This window comes from Capra hircus, chromosome 29 (genome assembly GCF_001704415.2).
Source record: "Capra hircus breed San Clemente chromosome 29, ASM170441v1, whole genome shotgun sequence".
Taxonomy (NCBI): Eukaryota; Metazoa; Chordata; class Mammalia; order Artiodactyla; family Bovidae; genus Capra; species Capra hircus.
The window spans coordinates 45154844-45172767 of NC_030836.1; the positions used below are offsets into that span (position 1 = coordinate 45154844).

General features: G+C 41.9%; 1 protein-coding gene across 10 annotated transcripts in view; it reads left to right on the forward strand.

Moving 5' to 3' along the window:
* LOC102180829 (CAAX prenyl protease 2) overlaps positions 2447–17924 on the forward strand; it is a 90670-nt gene continuing 75192 nt past the window's right edge. For 4 of the 10 annotated variants that reach the window (XR_001917487.1, XM_018043118.1, XM_018043120.1 and 1 more), the window contains exons 1-2: positions 5007–5211; positions 13584–13637. Coding sequence is in view for 6 of the 10 variants with exons in the window: in XM_018043118.1 (XP_017898607.1) it covers positions 5022–5211; positions 13584–13637 (244 nt within the window). In the remaining 4 variants the exon portion in view is untranslated. Of the gene's footprint in view, positions 2577–2679; positions 2701–5006; positions 5212–5946; positions 6072–13583; positions 13638–17924 lie in introns of those variants that run through there. The other 6 variants (XM_018043121.1, XM_018043126.1, XM_018043123.1 and 3 more) reach the window with 5 other exon arrangements.

Genomic DNA, 17924 nt, shown 5'->3' on the forward strand with positions numbered 1-17924 from the left:
GTCATGTTGATGTCCCTATACTGCAGAACCCTGAGACAAGCAGTTAGGCAGGTCATATCCATGTGAGAGATGCACTGCATAGCTGTACGGAAGTGGAAGGAGTGGTTAAGAGATTTTTATTTCAGGGGTTTCCCCGGTGGTCCAGTGGTTAAGAATCTGCTTTGCAATGCAGGAGATGCACGTGCAACCCCTGGTTGAGGAACTAAGAGTCCACATGCCATGGATGATGCAACTAAGACCCAATGCAGCCAATAAATAAATAGTTTATTATTTCATATTCTGGCTCTGCCATTTACAAACTCAGTGTCATACAACCTCCTCTTGGAACCTCAGTTTCATCATTTGTAAAACAACTATAACAATACCTCCCTTACAAGGTTGGGAGGACTACTGAAGATAAATGAAAGGGGAAGGCCACTTAGCACAGCAAGTCCCCATCAAACTTTGCTGACTACAGTGGTTTATATGGCAGCAATCCTGATGGCAGGCCCTCAGATCACAGGCTCCCTTCCCCACTTCTGCCTGTGTCTGGTCCCTGGCTACGTCTGTTAGGCATTCGTTAACTCTAGGATGATGCTGAATGTTCCAGTGCCTGTTCACCCTTGAATTTCACTCCAAGGACAAGGGCTTGAAGACCAACTCATTGGAAGTACTTCTACACTGGCACAGTTTCTCCACCCTTCCTGAGAATCCCAGTGTCATTCTCAAGGTGGGGCATTTTCTGCTGAGCCAACACTTGCCATAGGATATATTTTAAATAGCCATCTTGCCATAGGAAATATTTTAAATAGCCATCTTCAGTACCTTGCTTTCTCACCCATCAAATAGTGAAGATAACAACGATCTCACAAGGTACTTGTGAGAGTAAAATAAAAATGTATGTAAAGAGCCAGTGCTGTCTGACAACAGGCTGTCCTGCCAGTCATGCAATCTTAGCTCCCTTCCCCTTGTAATCACCTTCCTAAAGGGGACACCTGAAAGAGAAGAGAGTGAGGGAGAGGAAGGCACCAATGATTTCCCAAATGTCAGCTCTCCTAGCAAGTCCCAGTATTATGATGAACTTTCCATAAATACAATAAAAGCCATTTTTCTCCAGTAAGTCTACCCGTGAGCAATAGAGGTGGGGAGCATGGTCCACAGCACTGAACAAAGATGAAGAAGGCTATGATCCAGGTCTCAGTAGACATACACTCTGGAGCAGCACCAAAGCTGTGTATGGGACAGGCACTCTGCCAGCTCCTCTGCCGGTTTTGCCCAGTCCTGGCTTCTTGGAGCTGGGGTGGAAGAATTTTCCAAGGAAAGCAGCCAACACCCTGCCCCACCCTCCTCCTTGGGCAACTCTGCCAGGCAGGACTCTCTCACGAGTTTTCTTTTGGATGTCTGAGGAACTAGCTGCCAAATTATCAGTTTGGGCTCAAGCCCCTCTTACCTGCCCCTCCCTGACCAGCCCTGAGCTCACTGGCTATAGTCTGGAGGACTACCTTCTTTCCCATCAGCTGGGAATGCTCTCCCGGAGCTTCTCCCGTGAGCTAGAGACTAAGAAACACTGGTCCTGTCATTGGCATATTTAATGCACAAACATGGGGGGCTTGTTCCTTTCCAAATCCTGACTATCGCTGGCTGGGCACCCCGGGATTAAGCTGGGGACCTGCTCGGGACAGGTTGCCAGACAAAATACAAGTCTTGAATTTCAAAAGTCCAGTTTTGAATTTCAGATGAACCAATGACCCCATGGACTGTAGCCTACCAGGCTCCTCCCTCCATGGGATTCTCTAGGCAAGAGTACTGGAGTGGGTTGCCATTTCCTTCTCCAGGGGATCTTCCTGACCCAGGGATCGAACCCAGTCTCCCGCATTCCAGGCAGACGCTTTAACCTCTGAGCCACCAGGAAAGCCCTTTTTAGTACATTTATGTCCCAAATGTTGCATAGGATACAGGTATGATTAAAATATTTTTAAAACCTGAAATTAACATGTAACTTTTTTATTTGCTAAAGTCTGGGAATCAGAGGCTGGCTTGGGGCACCTGGAGCAGCCCCACCAGGAGGTGAGACTGTTCGGAGGTCAGGCACCGGCTTGGGTATCCCGTATCCGGCACTTCAGCCCCTCTCCAGGCGGAGGCAAAGGGCTAAGGGCTGCACCTCGCGGCGGGACCGTGGGAAAGTTCTTTCGGGAGAAAGGAGGAGTCGTGGCCTGGCCTCATTCCTGCTCGCCCACAGCCTCGGCTGCCACCCGCGGGCTCTCCCCATCGCCGGCGCGCGCCCAGCCATCCGCCCACGGCCCGCCGCCGCCACTGCACGGCCCTCCCGGCCACGCCAGGCAGGTCCCGGCGGCGCTCCGTGTCTGGGGGAAGGGGGCCGAGTGCGCAGGCGCAGCGGGCCGGTGGGCGGGGCGCGCTCGCGCGGGGGCGGGGGAAGGGGAAGGGACAGCGTCCGGCTGCCAGCCGAGGGCGTGGGCGTGGGCGTGGGCGTGGGCGCGGGCGCGAGCGGAGGTCGTAGCCCCCGCGGGCGCCCGGCCACTGGGCGTGGTTGCTGCTCCCGGTGCGGAATGGAGGGGCCGGCCGTGGCAGTTTGCGAGGTGATGCCGGGAAGGGAGAGAAAACAAAGGAGGACACTCTGAGGAGACGGGTCTTGTGAGGAGGCCGAGAAGTTTGGGCAGAGGGGTCTGGCGTTGCCTGAGGGAGAAGGAAGGTTCGGGAATGGTAGGATTCGGTTCAAGTCAGCCTGTCCCTCGCGGGGTTGTGAGGTGCAGATGAGACGCGAGGCGTGGGAGCGCCTGGGCAGTCAAACCTGGGGGGCGCTCAGAAGTATTTAGTCAGTGTGTGTGGGGAGGGGCATGGCCGTCCGCTGAGCGCGGGTGTCGCCCCCGTCTGACGCCCAAGAAAGCTGCTCAGGAAGCTCAAGGGTTTGCCACACCTCAGCGGACGCTAGGGTTCGAGCTCGGATGGCATCCCGCGCCGGGAGAGCGCGCGGACAACAGGGATGGGCGCGCTGGGCGGGGGGCAGGGGGAGTCGAGGCCAACTTGTGCTAAAGTGGGGGCGAGGGAAAGCCGGGTCAGGCCCGCGGGTCACCAGAGGTGTGAAGGGGATTCCTGGGTCAGGGCCCGGAGCAGCGAGGTGATGAGAACCTGAGGTTCGGACGCCTCAGTAACCCAGTTCAGATTACCGTGGACCCGAGGTGCTCTGGAGGGTGGGACTGAACACCTCGCACAGAGTGGCCGCTTTCGATCATTCGTGACAGTTTTCACAGCCTTACCTGATTGAATTCTTAACTACTGACCTGGTAGTTAACTGTAAACCGTAGACGGATTAATTACTAGGCATTCAGTTCAGTCGCTCAGTCGTGTCCGACTCTGCGACCCATGGACTGCAGCACGCCAGGCCTCCCTGTTCATCGCCAAGTCCCGGAGCTTGCTGAAACTTCATGTTCATCCAGTCGGTGATGCCATCCAACCATCTCATCCTCTGTCGTCCCCTTTTCCTCCTGCCTTCGCTCTTTCCCAGCATCAGGATCTTATTCCAATGAGTCAGTTATTCACAGAAGCAGAACTCATAAGCTGTGGGTTCTGTCCTAGATTCTGTCATCTGTAAAATCTAAACCTCCAACTTTCTTTGACAACAAAGAAGGCAGGAAGATTGGGAAAACTTCTACTACTAGCTAGTACTTAATTACTTGTTTGTTGTTTAATCACTGCGTCATTTCGGACTCTCTTGCGACCCTATGGACTGTGGCCAGCCAGGCTCCTCTGTCCATGGAATTTCCCAGGCAAGAATACTGAAGTGGGTTGCCATGTCTTCCTTCAGGGGATCTTCCTGACCCAGAGGTGGAACCCAGGTCTCCTGCCTTGGCAGGCGGATTCTTTACTACAGAAACAGATCAAATAGAACCATAGGCTACAAGAGGTTAACCTAAAGGCACCTTGAGTTTTCCCAATTTTCCTGCCTTTGTTGTCAAAGTTGGAGGTTTAGATTTTGCAGATGACAGAACCTAGGATAGAACCCAGAGCTTCTGACTCACAGGCTAGTGTTCTTTTCCCTACTGCTCTCTCATTATGGATAAAGAAACTGCGGGAAAATCTGAACAGAGGGAGCACAGTAAGTCAGAGGATGTGTGAGGGAAAGTGTTAGACTGTAGAAAAGCCTGAAAACCATCCTTACAAACTGGTACAAATTAGGATCTTAGTTCCCATATTCTCATGCTGAGTTCTTTCTGCCTTTAAAAAAGGGGGGGTAATAATTTTTGCTACAGGTACCTCAGTGTGGAAGTGAGAGTCTACTTTCATAAATAATCATGGAAATTAAATACAATACATGTTATTTTAAAATTATCAAGATTGAATGTTTTACCAAGATACCTTGGAGACCTGTTCAACTTAGAATATTGTGTGCAGATGACTTTATTAGAAATAATAGCTAATATTTATTAAGCATTTACTATCTGCCAGGCACTGTGTTAAACATTTTGAGTGTATTGTTTTGCTTACGTTCAGCAGCCGTCATATGTGGTAATTTGTCCTCATTTTTATAAGTGAGGAAGCAGTGCTACAGAGAAGTTAAGCAACTTGCACAAGGTCATGTGATAGTATTTGACTCATCAGGGTTTCAAACCCAGGTATCTGCTTCCAAAGTCAGTGCTCTTAACTAGTATTCTGACCTTGGGAAATGTTGATACAATGAAAAGTAAAGATTCACAAGCAGATTCCATTATTATTCATAATCTTCATGTTGACTTATATTTGGAAAGAAAAAAAGAAACAGGAAAAACAAACTCCCACTTAATTTTTCCAACTTAATATTTCCAGGTGAATTTATCCTTTGAAGAAAGCAATTTGTTGTCTTCATTTCCTGTTTTGGACATTGTGTTGAATTTCACTGTCCCTTTTTATGTCACTCACCTAGCTATTTCTTCTGTTTAGACGCAGTGCTTTGTTCTTAACAAATGTAAATCTGACATTTTGCAAGAAAGAATATTATTTTTTGGAAATGAGAATTATTAACTATATCATACAAGTTTATTATTACCATGATTTTTAAAGAAGATTGTGGTTTCTTTGAATTGTGCCCTTTCCAGATTTTGAAATATTTAATAATTTACCAGAGGTGTGAAACAGCAGGAGTATCAAAGGGAGCATTGCTAGAAGGACAGCTAGTGATTTCCATAGAAGCATTAAATTCTAAGCACCAAGCAAATACTCTTCACTGTGTAACAACTAGTAAGTGGAGGAAGAAAAATAATTAATTTCAATCTGTTTTGTCATATTTTATGTTATATTTTATTTAAAATTTTCAATTACTGTTTTATCAGCTCCAGTATTGTTCCATAATTAAACTCAAATTGTTCCATAATTAAATGATTATGAAATAAGTATCTGGTGATAGATTTACAAATCTGTCATACAGGAAAGGTGAGTAGAATGACTTATCAGAAGATTATTTATTTTACTGGTTTAAATTCCAATTACTCAGAAACCATCTGACTCTTGCTCTTGGTTTTAACTTCCTTTTTCACAGCTAAATTACATTACGTTGAATTTTATCTCTTTTATACCCAGCTTTTGGTAGTTGGAAAAGAGCCAAAAAACGAAAAGAAATGAAATGATGAATGGTGCATACTCTGATAATCCTAACTTGCAGTTAATTTGAAAATATATGTTTCTTCCATTTGGCTCTTATTGTCATTTTTTGCCTGTATTCTTGGAAAGCTGATGCGTTGAGTGTCCCTGATAACTAATTTTCTTGAATTTGTAAAGTGGAAAATTTTTTGTCTTGCTTTTTTGGTGTGTGTGTATAAGTTTATTGAAGGATATTTTGGAATTAAGTTGTCCTGTTAGCCTTAGAGAAGTCACCCTGAGTCCCAGTTGAGATTGGATAGTAGGTTGGGCACTGCAAGACATTTCACACTTGAACCGAATGACCTGTCTTCTCTTTGTGTACCTAGCAGTAAACATCTTTAAGAAGGGTGTGATAGTTTGGTTTGCTGTTAACTCTGCGTGAACTCCCTTCTGACTGGACAGAGTTCCCACCATTCCTGAAGGAGGTGCTACACGGCGAGAGTGATGTTTTTCTGCATAAGGTTGTATTAGCTTGTGCACTGATCATGATCCAATAAACTGTGGTCAGAGTGGCAGGGTGATTTCACTCCAAGCAAAGGACTTGAGCCACACAGCTTTTGGCAAGAAACTGAATTACATAGACATTTTGAGCCTAATGGACCGCTTCAGTCCATCTAGTATGAGGAGCATTTCTCTTCTGTTTATTGTCTCTGATCTTTATATTGGCAGGAGGAAAGGTGATATGTGCTTGTCATGAAACATTATAACATTATAGAAACATATACTATGGATGGGGGCTTCCCTCATAGCTCAGTTGGTAAAGAATCCACCTGCAATGCAGGAGACTCCAGTTCGATTCCTGGATTGGGAAGATCCACTGGAGAAGGGATAGGCTACCCACTCCAGTATTCTTGGGCTCTCCTTGTGGTTCAGCTGGTAAAGAATCTGCCTGCAGTATGGGAGACCTGGGTTTGATCCCTGGGTTGGGAAGATTCCCTGGAGAACGGAAAGGCTACTCACTCTAGTATTCTGGCCTGGAGAATTCCATGGACTATATAGTCCATGGGATCGCAAAGAGTCAGACATGACTGAATGACTTTCACTTCACTTCAGTTCATATTATGGAAAGTGAGACTCTTCAGTAATCTCACTGCATGAGATAATGATTAACATGCAATATGTATTCTTCTAGATTTTTCTATGCATATGTTCAGAGTCTCTCACCAAGTGGATAAAAACCAGATTGCCAGCATTCTGGAATTTGAGAGATTGGGGATGGAGGTTGTGTCTTAGCATTTAGTGTTTATGTTCACTCAGTCCATTTGTTTTTAATAGTGCAACTTAAGTTTCCAGCCCAGAGACCCACGCTTCTATCTTTTCACAGAATAACTTCTCCCCAACCCCTTACCAAATTTAGGAGGGACCAGTCCTTAGAAGGCTGAGTGGAGAAGGCAATTTAAAGATTTGCCTACTTCTTAAATTCATTTTTTCACCTGACTCCTTATTATGGATCCCACCTCTACTTCTAGAGGTTCCTGATAGAGCCAGTTTTGAGTTTGGTGGGATTTTTTTGTATATTTGGTATTGTTTCTTTATCTTTGCCTTTTTTTGCTTATAACTCAGTTTTTTGGTTCTTGAGACCTAAGTCCTTTCCCACTAGTCTCTGGCTTTTCTGTTTCTATTAGGTTGGTGCAAGTGTAATTGCAGTTTTGGACCATGAATTTTAAATCCTTACAACTAGGCTCAAACACATCTTTATTAATCGAAATCGGAACTGTTAAAATCAACATATTTCTGCCAAATGAGAAATAAGTTTGTTTATTCCTATAGTGTAAAAATCTGTGCTTCGGGCTTCAATGAACTTTTGGAAAGCATTTTCTTCCTCCTGATGGTTGTGGAGGCGTTTTCCCTGCAAAAACTTGTCAAGATGCTTGAAGAGGTGGTAGTTGATTGGCAAGAGGTCAGGTGAATATGGTTGGAGAAGGCAATGGCACCCCACTCCAGTACTCTTGCCTGGAGAATCCTAGGGACGGGGGAGCCTGGTGGGCTGTAGTGCATGGGGTTGCACAGAGTTGGACATGACTGAAGCAACTTAGCAGCAGCAGCAGCAGGTGAATATGGTGGATGAGGCAAAATGTGGTGGTCCAGTTCATTCACCTTTTGAAGCATTTGTTGTGAGACGTGTAGTTGGGCATTGTCATGGAGAATTGGGCCCTTTTTGTTGATCAATGTGGGCTGCGGGTGTTGCAGTTTTCAGTGCATCTCATTGGTTTGCTGAGCATACTTCTCAGATGTAAGGGTTTTTGCTGGGGTTCAGAAGGGATTGTCCCAACCCAGGGATCAAACCAATGTCTCTTAATGTCTCCTTCATTGGCAGGCGGATTCTTTACCACTAGCACCACCTGGGAAGCCCCAAGAAAGCTGCCGTGGATCAGATCGGCAGCAGACCACCGGTGACCGTGACCTTTTTTTGTTGTAGAGTTTAGCTTTGGCTTTGGGAAGTGCTTTGGAGCTTCTCAGTTCAGACACTGAGCTGGTTGTCATATAAAATCCATTTTTCGTTGCACATCACAATTTGATCGAGAAATGATTCATTGTTGCATAGAATAAGAGAAGACGACCCTTCAAAATGACAATTTTTTAAATTTTTGGTCAGCTCATGAAGCACCCATTTATCAAGCTGCTTCTTTGTTCCAATTTGCTTCAAATGCCAAGCAATCATAGAATGGATGACATTGAGTTCTTTGGCAACTTCTGTAGTTGTAAGAGGATCAGCTTTGATGATGACTCTCAATTGGTTGTTGTCAACTTCTGATGGCTGGCCACTATAGTCCTTTTCTTCAAGGCTCTTGTCTCCTTTGCAGAACTTCTTAAACCACCACTGCACTGTCCATTCATTTGCAGTTCCTGGGCCACATGCATTGTTGATGTCGTGAGTTGTCTTCATTGCTTTACGATCCATTTTGAACTCAAGAAAATCGCTTGAATTTGCTTTTTGTCTAACATCATTTCCATAGTCTCAAATAAATATAAAATAAACAGCAAGTAATGTCATTAGGAAAAAACCAAACCAAGAAATGAGCATTAAAACAATGTATAATATAACTTCATTTATTTAAAAATGTATCCCAGTATCAGATGGTGAAGAATCTGCCTGCAATGCAGAAGACTCAGGTTGATTCCTGGGTCCAGAAGATTCCCTGGAGAAGGGAATGGCTACCAATCCAGTATTCTTGCCTGGAAAATTCTATGGACAGAGGAGCCTGGTGGGCTACATCTGTGGGGTTGCAAAGGGTTGTTGGATATGACTAAGCAACTAACATTTTCACTTTTTTTTCCTTTCCAATATCAAATGACAAATGGCAACACTGCAAACCTGCAATAGCTTTTGCACCAACCTAATACAATTTTATTAAAGTCATCTCTCTTTTTCTGTATCTTTGTAGGTTTATTACTTCTAAAAATATTCCTTTTCTATTGTTTTACTGAGATTTCAGGAGGGAGTGAAAGTAGATATGTATGTTCAATCTGCCATCTTTATCTGAAAGTGAGTGATGTCATTGGCCTGAAATCTCTGATGATGAAGAATAACATATTCATTACCTAGTGTTGCTGTAACAAAGTACCACAAACTGGGTGGCTTAAATTTATTCTCTTACAGTTATGAAGGCCAGAAGTCCACAGTCAAGATAGCAGTAGGGTTGGTTCCTTCTGGAGGCTCTGAGGGAGAAATCGACTGCTTAGCTCCCTCCTACCTTCTGGTAGTTGCCAGCAAGCCCTTGGTGTTCCTTGACTTGCAGATACATTGCTCCAGCCTCCGTCTCTGTCTTCATGTAATGTTCTCCCTTGTGTATATCTGTGTCTTCACATGGCCTTCTTACAAGGACATCAGTTGGATTTAGAGCCACCTTAATCCAGTATGACTTCATCTTAAGTTGATAACGTCTATGAAGACCCTCACCCCACTCCAGTACTCTTGCCTGGAAAATCCCATGGACGGAGGAGCCTAGTAGGCTGCAGTCCATGGGGTCGCTAAGAGTCAGATACAACTGAGCAACTTCACTTTCACTTTTCACTTTCATGCATTGGAGAAGGAAATGGCAACCGACTCCAGTGTTCTTGCCTGGAAAATCCCAGGGACAGGGGAGCCTGGTGGGCTCCTGTCTATGGGGTTGCACAGAGTCGGACCCGACTGAAGTGGCTTAGCGGCAGCATGAAGACTCTATTTCCAAATAAGGTCATATTCACAAGTGTTGGGCCTTAGGTCTTCAAAATCTCTTTCAGAGGCACATCATGAAACTCACAACAAATCAGAAAATTTCATTGCTGGAATGATCCATCTGTGAGAACCTGAGAAATGACTATATATAGTTTTTCCTGTCATTGTTGAAGGCTTTAACAATTCCAGTGTTTTCCAAAATGTGTGTTACAGGATGTTTATATGAATTTTGAAAAAGAAGTTATGCAGTTCTCTAAACTTGGGGGTTGCTGGTTAAAATCAAATGAATTTTGTTATTTTAGATCTCAGAACTTTTAATATGCCAGCATGGACTGTGAATCTTTAAAAATGGGCTCTAGTATATAGCATTTCCCAAACATATGTAACCTTGTAGTTTTTTTAATCATCTTTTTTTGTTTGTTTTTATAACCTGACTTAAAAAAAGTTTTCTTTAATTTTTTGATGTTCTGGGTCTTCATTGCTGCGTGGGCTTTTCTCTAGTTGCAGAAGGTGGAGGCTACTCTCCAGTTGCAGTACACGGGCTTCTTGCAGTGGCTTCTTTTGTTGTGGAGCATGGGCTCTAGGGTGCGCAGGCTTCAGCAATGAGCTCGGTAGTTGCAGCTGCCAGGCTCTAGAGCACAGGCTCAATAGGTGTGGTGCGCAGGCTTAGTTGCTCCAAGCCAGGTGGGATCTTGCTAGATCAGGGATTGAATCTGTGTGTTCTGCATTGGCAGGCGGATTCTTTACCACTGAACCACCAGGGAAGCCCTTAAGTCATCTTGTGTTCTATAAAGAGAATTTGGGGCAATGTTGTTACTTAAAAATACCAGTTCTGTCATCTTTGCATTTGAAGGATAGCACTTTATTACTTTAGTACAGAAAGATTGGAAGCATAACTGAAAATCTGTGAAGCAGGCAGGATGATTGTTCTCCCTGCACGTGTTCACCCCAGGTGATCTGTTTCCAACAATTTGTTGATAGGATACTCGTTAAAACTAAGAAAGGATGTTAGAGGATACTGAGATGTGCAGTGAAGAAGCATCATGGGCACACTGAGGCACGCAGCTTGTGGTTTGTTTCTTGTAAATGTTCTAGCCCCTCACTGATCTCTAGTGCCAGCCTGCCAGCAGCTTCCCAATCCCCGTCCCAGTGGCAAGTCACCCACTCCTTTAAGTCAGAACTAGTGTATGCCTGTGAAGAACACTAAGTTTAAAAATGCTTTTTGTTAAATCAAAAAATTGTTAAATTTTTGTTAAAGGAATTTTTCATTTAACTAAATTGAAATAGCCTCATGTAGTAATAGCTAGTAGCTACTGTATTGGGCTTCCCAGGTGGCACTAGTGATAAAAAGCTAGCAGGAGACTTAAGCCGCTGGATTTGATCCCTGGGTTGAGAAGATCCTTTGGAGGAGGGCACAGCAGCCCACTCCAGTATTCTTGCCTGGAGAATCCCATGGACAGAGGAGCCTGGCGGGCTACAGTCCGTACGGTTGCAAAGAGTTGGACACAACTGAGTGACAGCGTGCTTACACGCACAGCTACTGTATTGGACAGCACACATTTGGAGAATGATATTGCCTCTTACTCTAGATCTAGATTCTCAACCTTTTTTCCCTGCCAGAAGAATACATATTTCTTGAGGTATAGATACATTTCCATTGGTTCTTATGGCAGTGATTCTTAGATTCTTAACTATGGGGTCACACCACTCTGGGGAAAAAAGCCTCCGGGTGGTTGTGATCTTCCTCACCCTCTTAGGGGCCTGTTTCCTCACTTACCCTCTTTCCCTGAAGAATTATTGTTCTAGGTGTTCTAATGTTCTGATTTAGAACTCTGAGTACAGAAAATTCTTACCTGATAGTCTGGTAAAGAGTAAATTTACTAAAGACTGAATTGGTTAAAAGAAAGACCAAAAATGTTAATTGAATCTTATACTGGAATATGACTTATTGGCATGAGATACTCTGGTTATTAGCCACAGTTCGCAGTCTTCCTGTGATTTTTTTTTTTCTATCAGGAATAGTAATATCCAAGAGGCAGCCCTGGTATTTAATATGGGTAAAGGAGTTGCTGTTTGGTTCTCCTCTCTCAGAAGTTATTCTGCCCCTGAACAGTTGGAGCCTCCAGTACTTCTTTGGTGCTTTTTGTTAGTTGTTCAGTCACTAAGTCGTGGCCAACTCTTTGTGACCCCATGGACTGCGGCATGCCAGGCTTCCCTGTCCGTCACTATCTCCCAAAGTTTGCTCAGATTCATGTCTATTGAGTTGGTAATGCCATCTAACCATCTTATCCTCTGCTGCCTTCTTCTCCTTTTGCCTTCAATCTTCCCCAGCATCAGGGTCTTTTCCAATGAGTCAGCTCTTTGCCTCAGGTAACTAGAGTATTGGAGCTTCAGCTTCAGCCCTTTCAATGAATATTCAGGATTGATTTCCTTGCAGTCCTAGGGACCCTCAAGAGTCTTCTCCAGCACCACAATTTGAAAGCATCAGTTCTTCAGCAGTCTTCTTTTGGTCCAACTCTCACATCCATACTTGACTACTGGGAAAACTATAGCTTTGACTGTACGGACCTTTGTCGACAAAGTAATATTTTTGCTTTTTAATACACTGTCTAGGTTTGTTACAGCTTTTATTGCAAGGAGCAAGCGTCTTTTAATTTCACAACTGCAGTCATCGTCTGCAATGACTTTGGAGCCCAAGGAAATCTGTCACGGTTTCCACTTTCCCCCCTTCTGTTTGCCATGAAATGGTGGGACCTGTAGGGAAAGAGCAAATTAGCCAAGAAAGCGATGGTCAAGCCCTCTGCCCCATGGACTCTCCTGCTCCCCACCCCACGTTCTCTAAATACATGGTTACGTAACAGCTGAGATCACTTGTAAGAGCTCTGCGCATGCACGTCACAATGTACTGGCTTGGCCACAGGCCACTTTTGTTCTGTAAACATATATAAGCCCCACCTGAAACGCCATTGTGTCCACATTATGGCTGTGTCGTGGCCCAGTTACGGTGTGTCCGCTGGGTCAACTGTGAGTGACCACAGCATGTCTGCTGCTGCCATGGCTGCCGTGCCAGTCAGGAGAGAATAAACATGGCTGCAGTTCCTACGGCTCCTTGAGTTTTCTTGCAGCTTCCCGGCTCATGCCTCAGCGAACAGTGAGATACAGCAAGACAGGACCTGATGCCAGGATCTTAGTTTTTTGAATATTCAGTTTTAATCAGCCTTTCACTCCTCTTTCACCCTCATCGAGAGGCTCTTTAGTTTCTTTTCACTTCCTGCCATTAGAGTGGTATCATCTGCATATCTGAGGTTGTTATTTCTCCCGGCAATCTTGCTTGATTCTAGCTTGTGAGTCATCCAGGCCAGCATTCTGCATGATGTACTCTGCAAAGAAGTTAAATAAGCAGGGTGACAATATACAGCCTTGACGTACTCCTTTCTCAATTTTGAACTGGTCAGTTGTTCCATGTCCTGTTCTAATTGTTGCTTCTTGGCCCAAATATTAGTTTCTCAGGAGACAGCTAAGGTGGTCTAATAGTCCTGTGTCTTTTGAGAATTTTCCACCATTGGTTGTGATTCACACAGTCAAGGGCTTTAGTGTAGTCAGTGAAGCAGAAGTAGATGTTTTTCAGGAATTCCCTTGCTTTCTTTGTAATCCATGAAATTCCCTTGCTTTCTTTATGATGGTCATTATTAGTGACCATCTTTTAAATATTCTGTATCTATCAACAGTGATTTCAGGCCCCCATATGATTCTTTAGATAAAATCCATTTACTTGCTTCATTTGTGATACTTCTTTGTGTTCTGTTTCTTGCAGTTGCTGCTGCAGGAAGCATTTATGGTGGTTTGGTCCTCAAGAAGCTCCTTGAAGGTAAAGAATTATACCCAGCTTCCACAAGATTAAATCTCTTCCAGTCAATAAATTTGGTATTTTCTGAAACAAACAATATATACTGAAAGATAGGGTTGTCAGATACAGCAAATAAAACTATGACTCCCACTTAAATTAGAATTTCAGATAAACAGTGAATACGTTTTTAGTATACAAATGTTTTATGCAATAGTTTATCCTGTAGTTTATCTGGAATCCTACTGAAAGATCTATAAAATTGTATAGATACAGGAAAAAAATTGTCTAGGCCTAAGACAAGATACCTAGGTCACTGTTCTCTGAATACTTTCCATACAACCTCAAGCAAAGTTTTCTCAGATGTGAAATACAATCTTTAGTAAAGTATTTGTTTCCATCTATCTCAGAGAAATAGTATATGGAAAATGCTTTACTATAAATCATTTTGGCCAGTTTTAACATTGTTTTACACATGTCAAAGTTGGTATGGTTTAGGCATTTTCAGTGACCTTGATTTTAGAAGTTTTTTTTCCTTTGACTTGAGAATAATCTACAACCAAAGGACATGCATTAGTTTAAGGAGACCAGAATGATTGGAGAACCACTGTGCTTTCCTTTTTATCTTTTATGGCTGTGTGGTTTGTAACTATTATCCAATGGGCTTGTCTTTTCCTAATGAGTGCTAAATTTACAACTTTTACAAAATAAGTGTTTAAAAGAAACTTTTCCCAGTTAAATCTGAAGAATAAGTAGATTGTAGTGTTTTTTTAAGCTTATGTTGTCATTCTTTAAGAAAATATGCCGTGTATTAAATACAGAAACAACCCAAAAGCTACATTAGAAGGATATAATGTTATAAAATAAATGTTTGTGAAATGTATAACCATTGGACTTTTTAAAATGGAATGGTTTCTTAATGCTTTTTAAGATACAATCAATTTAAAATTTTAATTTATACCTAGATTTCCAGCAATTCAATTGCCTAAAACCAAAGTACCTGCCTTTGTCTTGGTCATATCAAAGAAAAAAAAATACCATATGTATTTTTTGTAACTCACAGTATGAAAGACTAAAGACATAAACATATAGGAAACAGTTCTGCCTTTTGAAACTTCTTTTTTGAAGTAATTTTTAGTTTAACCATGGGGATTTAAAAGTGTTTGCTTATTAATTTAGGGGTCATCAGGTGTATTCCCATTTGCCTTTGAAATTTTCTTGGCCCTCTGAATCTATTGATATTTTCCAGCTGTCTGTATCCTTCAGCTTTTTGCTGTGTGGTTTTAATTTGTTTATATTCTGCTTGGTGGACACACATTTAAAAGCAGTAATTATTAAGGACATGTAATAAAACAAAAAATAAATTGAGACTTGTTCGTCACTCTGTAGGAGATATTCTGTGGGAGCTTGGGTAGAATTTTCTCCCTGTGGTGACAATCAAAATGATGATTTCTTGAGTATTTACTGTTTACTTAGCTTTGTGCTTGACATAGAGGGATTGCACTGGTAAACATGATATATTTGGTTTCTCCCCTTAATCCCGCATGTAAGATATCTTAATTATTTAATTATACTGCCTCCCAAAGCCAGTGCCTGGAAGAGAGAGAGAATTGGCTTACTGTCCTGGAGAGTTTGCTGCAATTCTAAGACTTTTAGAAAATCTGAATTCAGCTTTAAGAACCATGAATTGACTGCCTCAAAATCATCCAGTCCATTTATCACTCTTTTAGTTCTCTGCTCTTTTGGATTATGCCATTGAGATGATGCAAAGAGTGGAAAGATCATTCTTAATGCTGCTGCTCTATTTAAGTGTGTGAAAGTGCTTTGAAAGAAATGAAAATTCATAAAAATAAAAGAGAATATGTCATTAACACCAGGGAGGAGAAAGACTATTTCCTGCAACATAAACCAGTATGGCACAATGAGTGGTTAGATCATACATAATGTATGGTCTTTGACTAATCTTTGACTAATATTTGTGAAAGTGCTTTGAAAAAAGTGAAGAGCCATCTAAGTACAAGGAAGTGGTTAACACTAGGGAGAAGGTGTTGAGTATAGTTTATGGAATAACCGTCTATTTATTATGCTAATACAAACTTTGGACAGTTTGTGTCTTTTTGACTTAATTTGTTATTTTAACAAATTTTGTGCATATTTATTTAAACTATTTTCATATCCTTGTGATAAAGTCGAGGTGGCTAACATTTGTATAAAGAGGAAGTACTGCACATCAAGTACACAATAAAAGTTGAGTCATTTGCTCATTGTCAGTCACATTTAGTGGCCAACTTTAGCCCGTCTTCTCTCCAGCTGTTAGGCCTCATAATATTAGCTTCCACTTGATAATGCTATTTATTCTTACTAATTAGTAACAAAAATAACTCAATAAAGCTCACAAAGGAAATTGTCCAAGATGATTTGAATCCCTTAGCTCTCTGGTTTATGTACCATTAATTATGCTTTTATTACTATTGTTATTCAGCATTCCTATAACATTAGCAAACTGCTTTAAATTGGTCCTTTCGCAAATCTTCTCATTATTAATTAACTTAATCAGTATGTCTCTGGTGGCTGATGGATTAACCATCAAATTTCCTGGTGATAAAGAATCACATACCTGTATAAAATTAATAGTATGCCTCTGAATTCAATTTGTTAGCTGTTAAATCTTTTTCATTGCTCAGAAGATTTCTATCTGTGTCCAAAATAAGGACTCCCCTCTCTCTAGGGGAACTTTTCCTCTGGCTCTTGAATACTTCAGATCAATTCCTATACAAACAGCCTTATATTTCTGGGTGTTTTCTTTATGCTGGATTAATAAACAACAGATGAGATGATTAGATAGCATCACTGACTCAATGGACATGAATTTGAGCAAGCTCCAGGAGATAGTGGAAGACAGAGGAGCCTGATGTGCTGCAATCCACGGGGTTGCGAAGAGTCGGACACAGCTTAGTGACTGAACAACAGCAACAGCAATAAACCAAGATACTCTCCCTGGTTCCCTACATCTCTAATAGTTTACATTCTTTTAAAATTTTCTTTCTTCTCTGTCCCTAATGATCTGTCTGAACTTTTGTCCAGTAAACCTTTATTGAATCTCGGCCTTGCCACAAGGACAAGTGAAAATAAACATTGTGTGGTAAGTACTATGTAGTTCTTCTTTGGTAACACAGAGGGTTTCCCTAAAGTTCAGTCACCAATATGCCTTTCTTCCCTTAATTATTATTCATCATTATTCTACGTTTACTTCAGATATCTTCTACTTTTAAGGCTTTAACTGTCATTTCTGTGTTGATGAGGCTTATTTTTTCTCTCTCTCTAATGTGTTTCCAACTTTGATTATCAATTAAATTATTCCGTTTGAGGGTTCCTCTGAAATATATGCAGCATATCTAAAACAGGGTTCATTTTCTTTCACTTGCTGTGTAATCTCCATTGATGTTAGTATCTCCAGTGATACTAACATTTTCATGATTCTCCAGGCTGAAAATTTTCAGCTTTTTGTTTTTGAGGGGTGGGGGAGGCTTCTCCTTTTCTTTTGTCCATTATCTAACGTAATTTAATTTTGGTTAATTCTGCTTTTATAGTGTAGCATTATTTATTAAATTATATATTAATTTAAACATAGCTTTATGTCCCTCCCTTGTGCTGTTCTGTGCCCAGTTTCTCAGTCAGTGTCTTTGGGATCCTTTGGACTGTAGCTTGACAGGCTCCTCTGCCCATGGGATTTTTCGGGAAAGAATACTGGAGTACGTAGCCATTTCCTCTTCCAGGGGATCTTCCTGACCCAGGGATCTAACCCACATCTCCTGTGTCTTCTGCATTGTAGGTAGATTCTTTACTGCTGAGCCATCAGGGAAGCCCCGTGTTCCTCTCTTAATGACTCCCAATTGCTTATTAAAATAAAATACCTCAGACTCTATTTGAGGTTCTCTGTCAATTAGAATAATCTTCTGTACTTTGAAGGATGATGCTCATTACGATAAATTCTGTGTTTAAAAATTCATATCCTTTCATATCAATATATGTACTACTATTCTTCATAGTTATCCATTTATGTAGAAATCATTTACATATTCCTTTATGAGTATACTTATCCATGTATGTAGAATTAATTCGATCATAAATATCTATTTTGTGAAACATGATAGTTTTAACTCATTCTTGCCCAGATCTAGAAACTACTTCCTAACAAGTCCTTGGTGAAGAAAAGAAGGAAAAGAAAGGTAGAAGAAAATGATGAGATGGAGGAATATGAAAAAAAGGCATATAAAAAGTTCTTTATTTCACTGTCTCTTCTAAGCATAT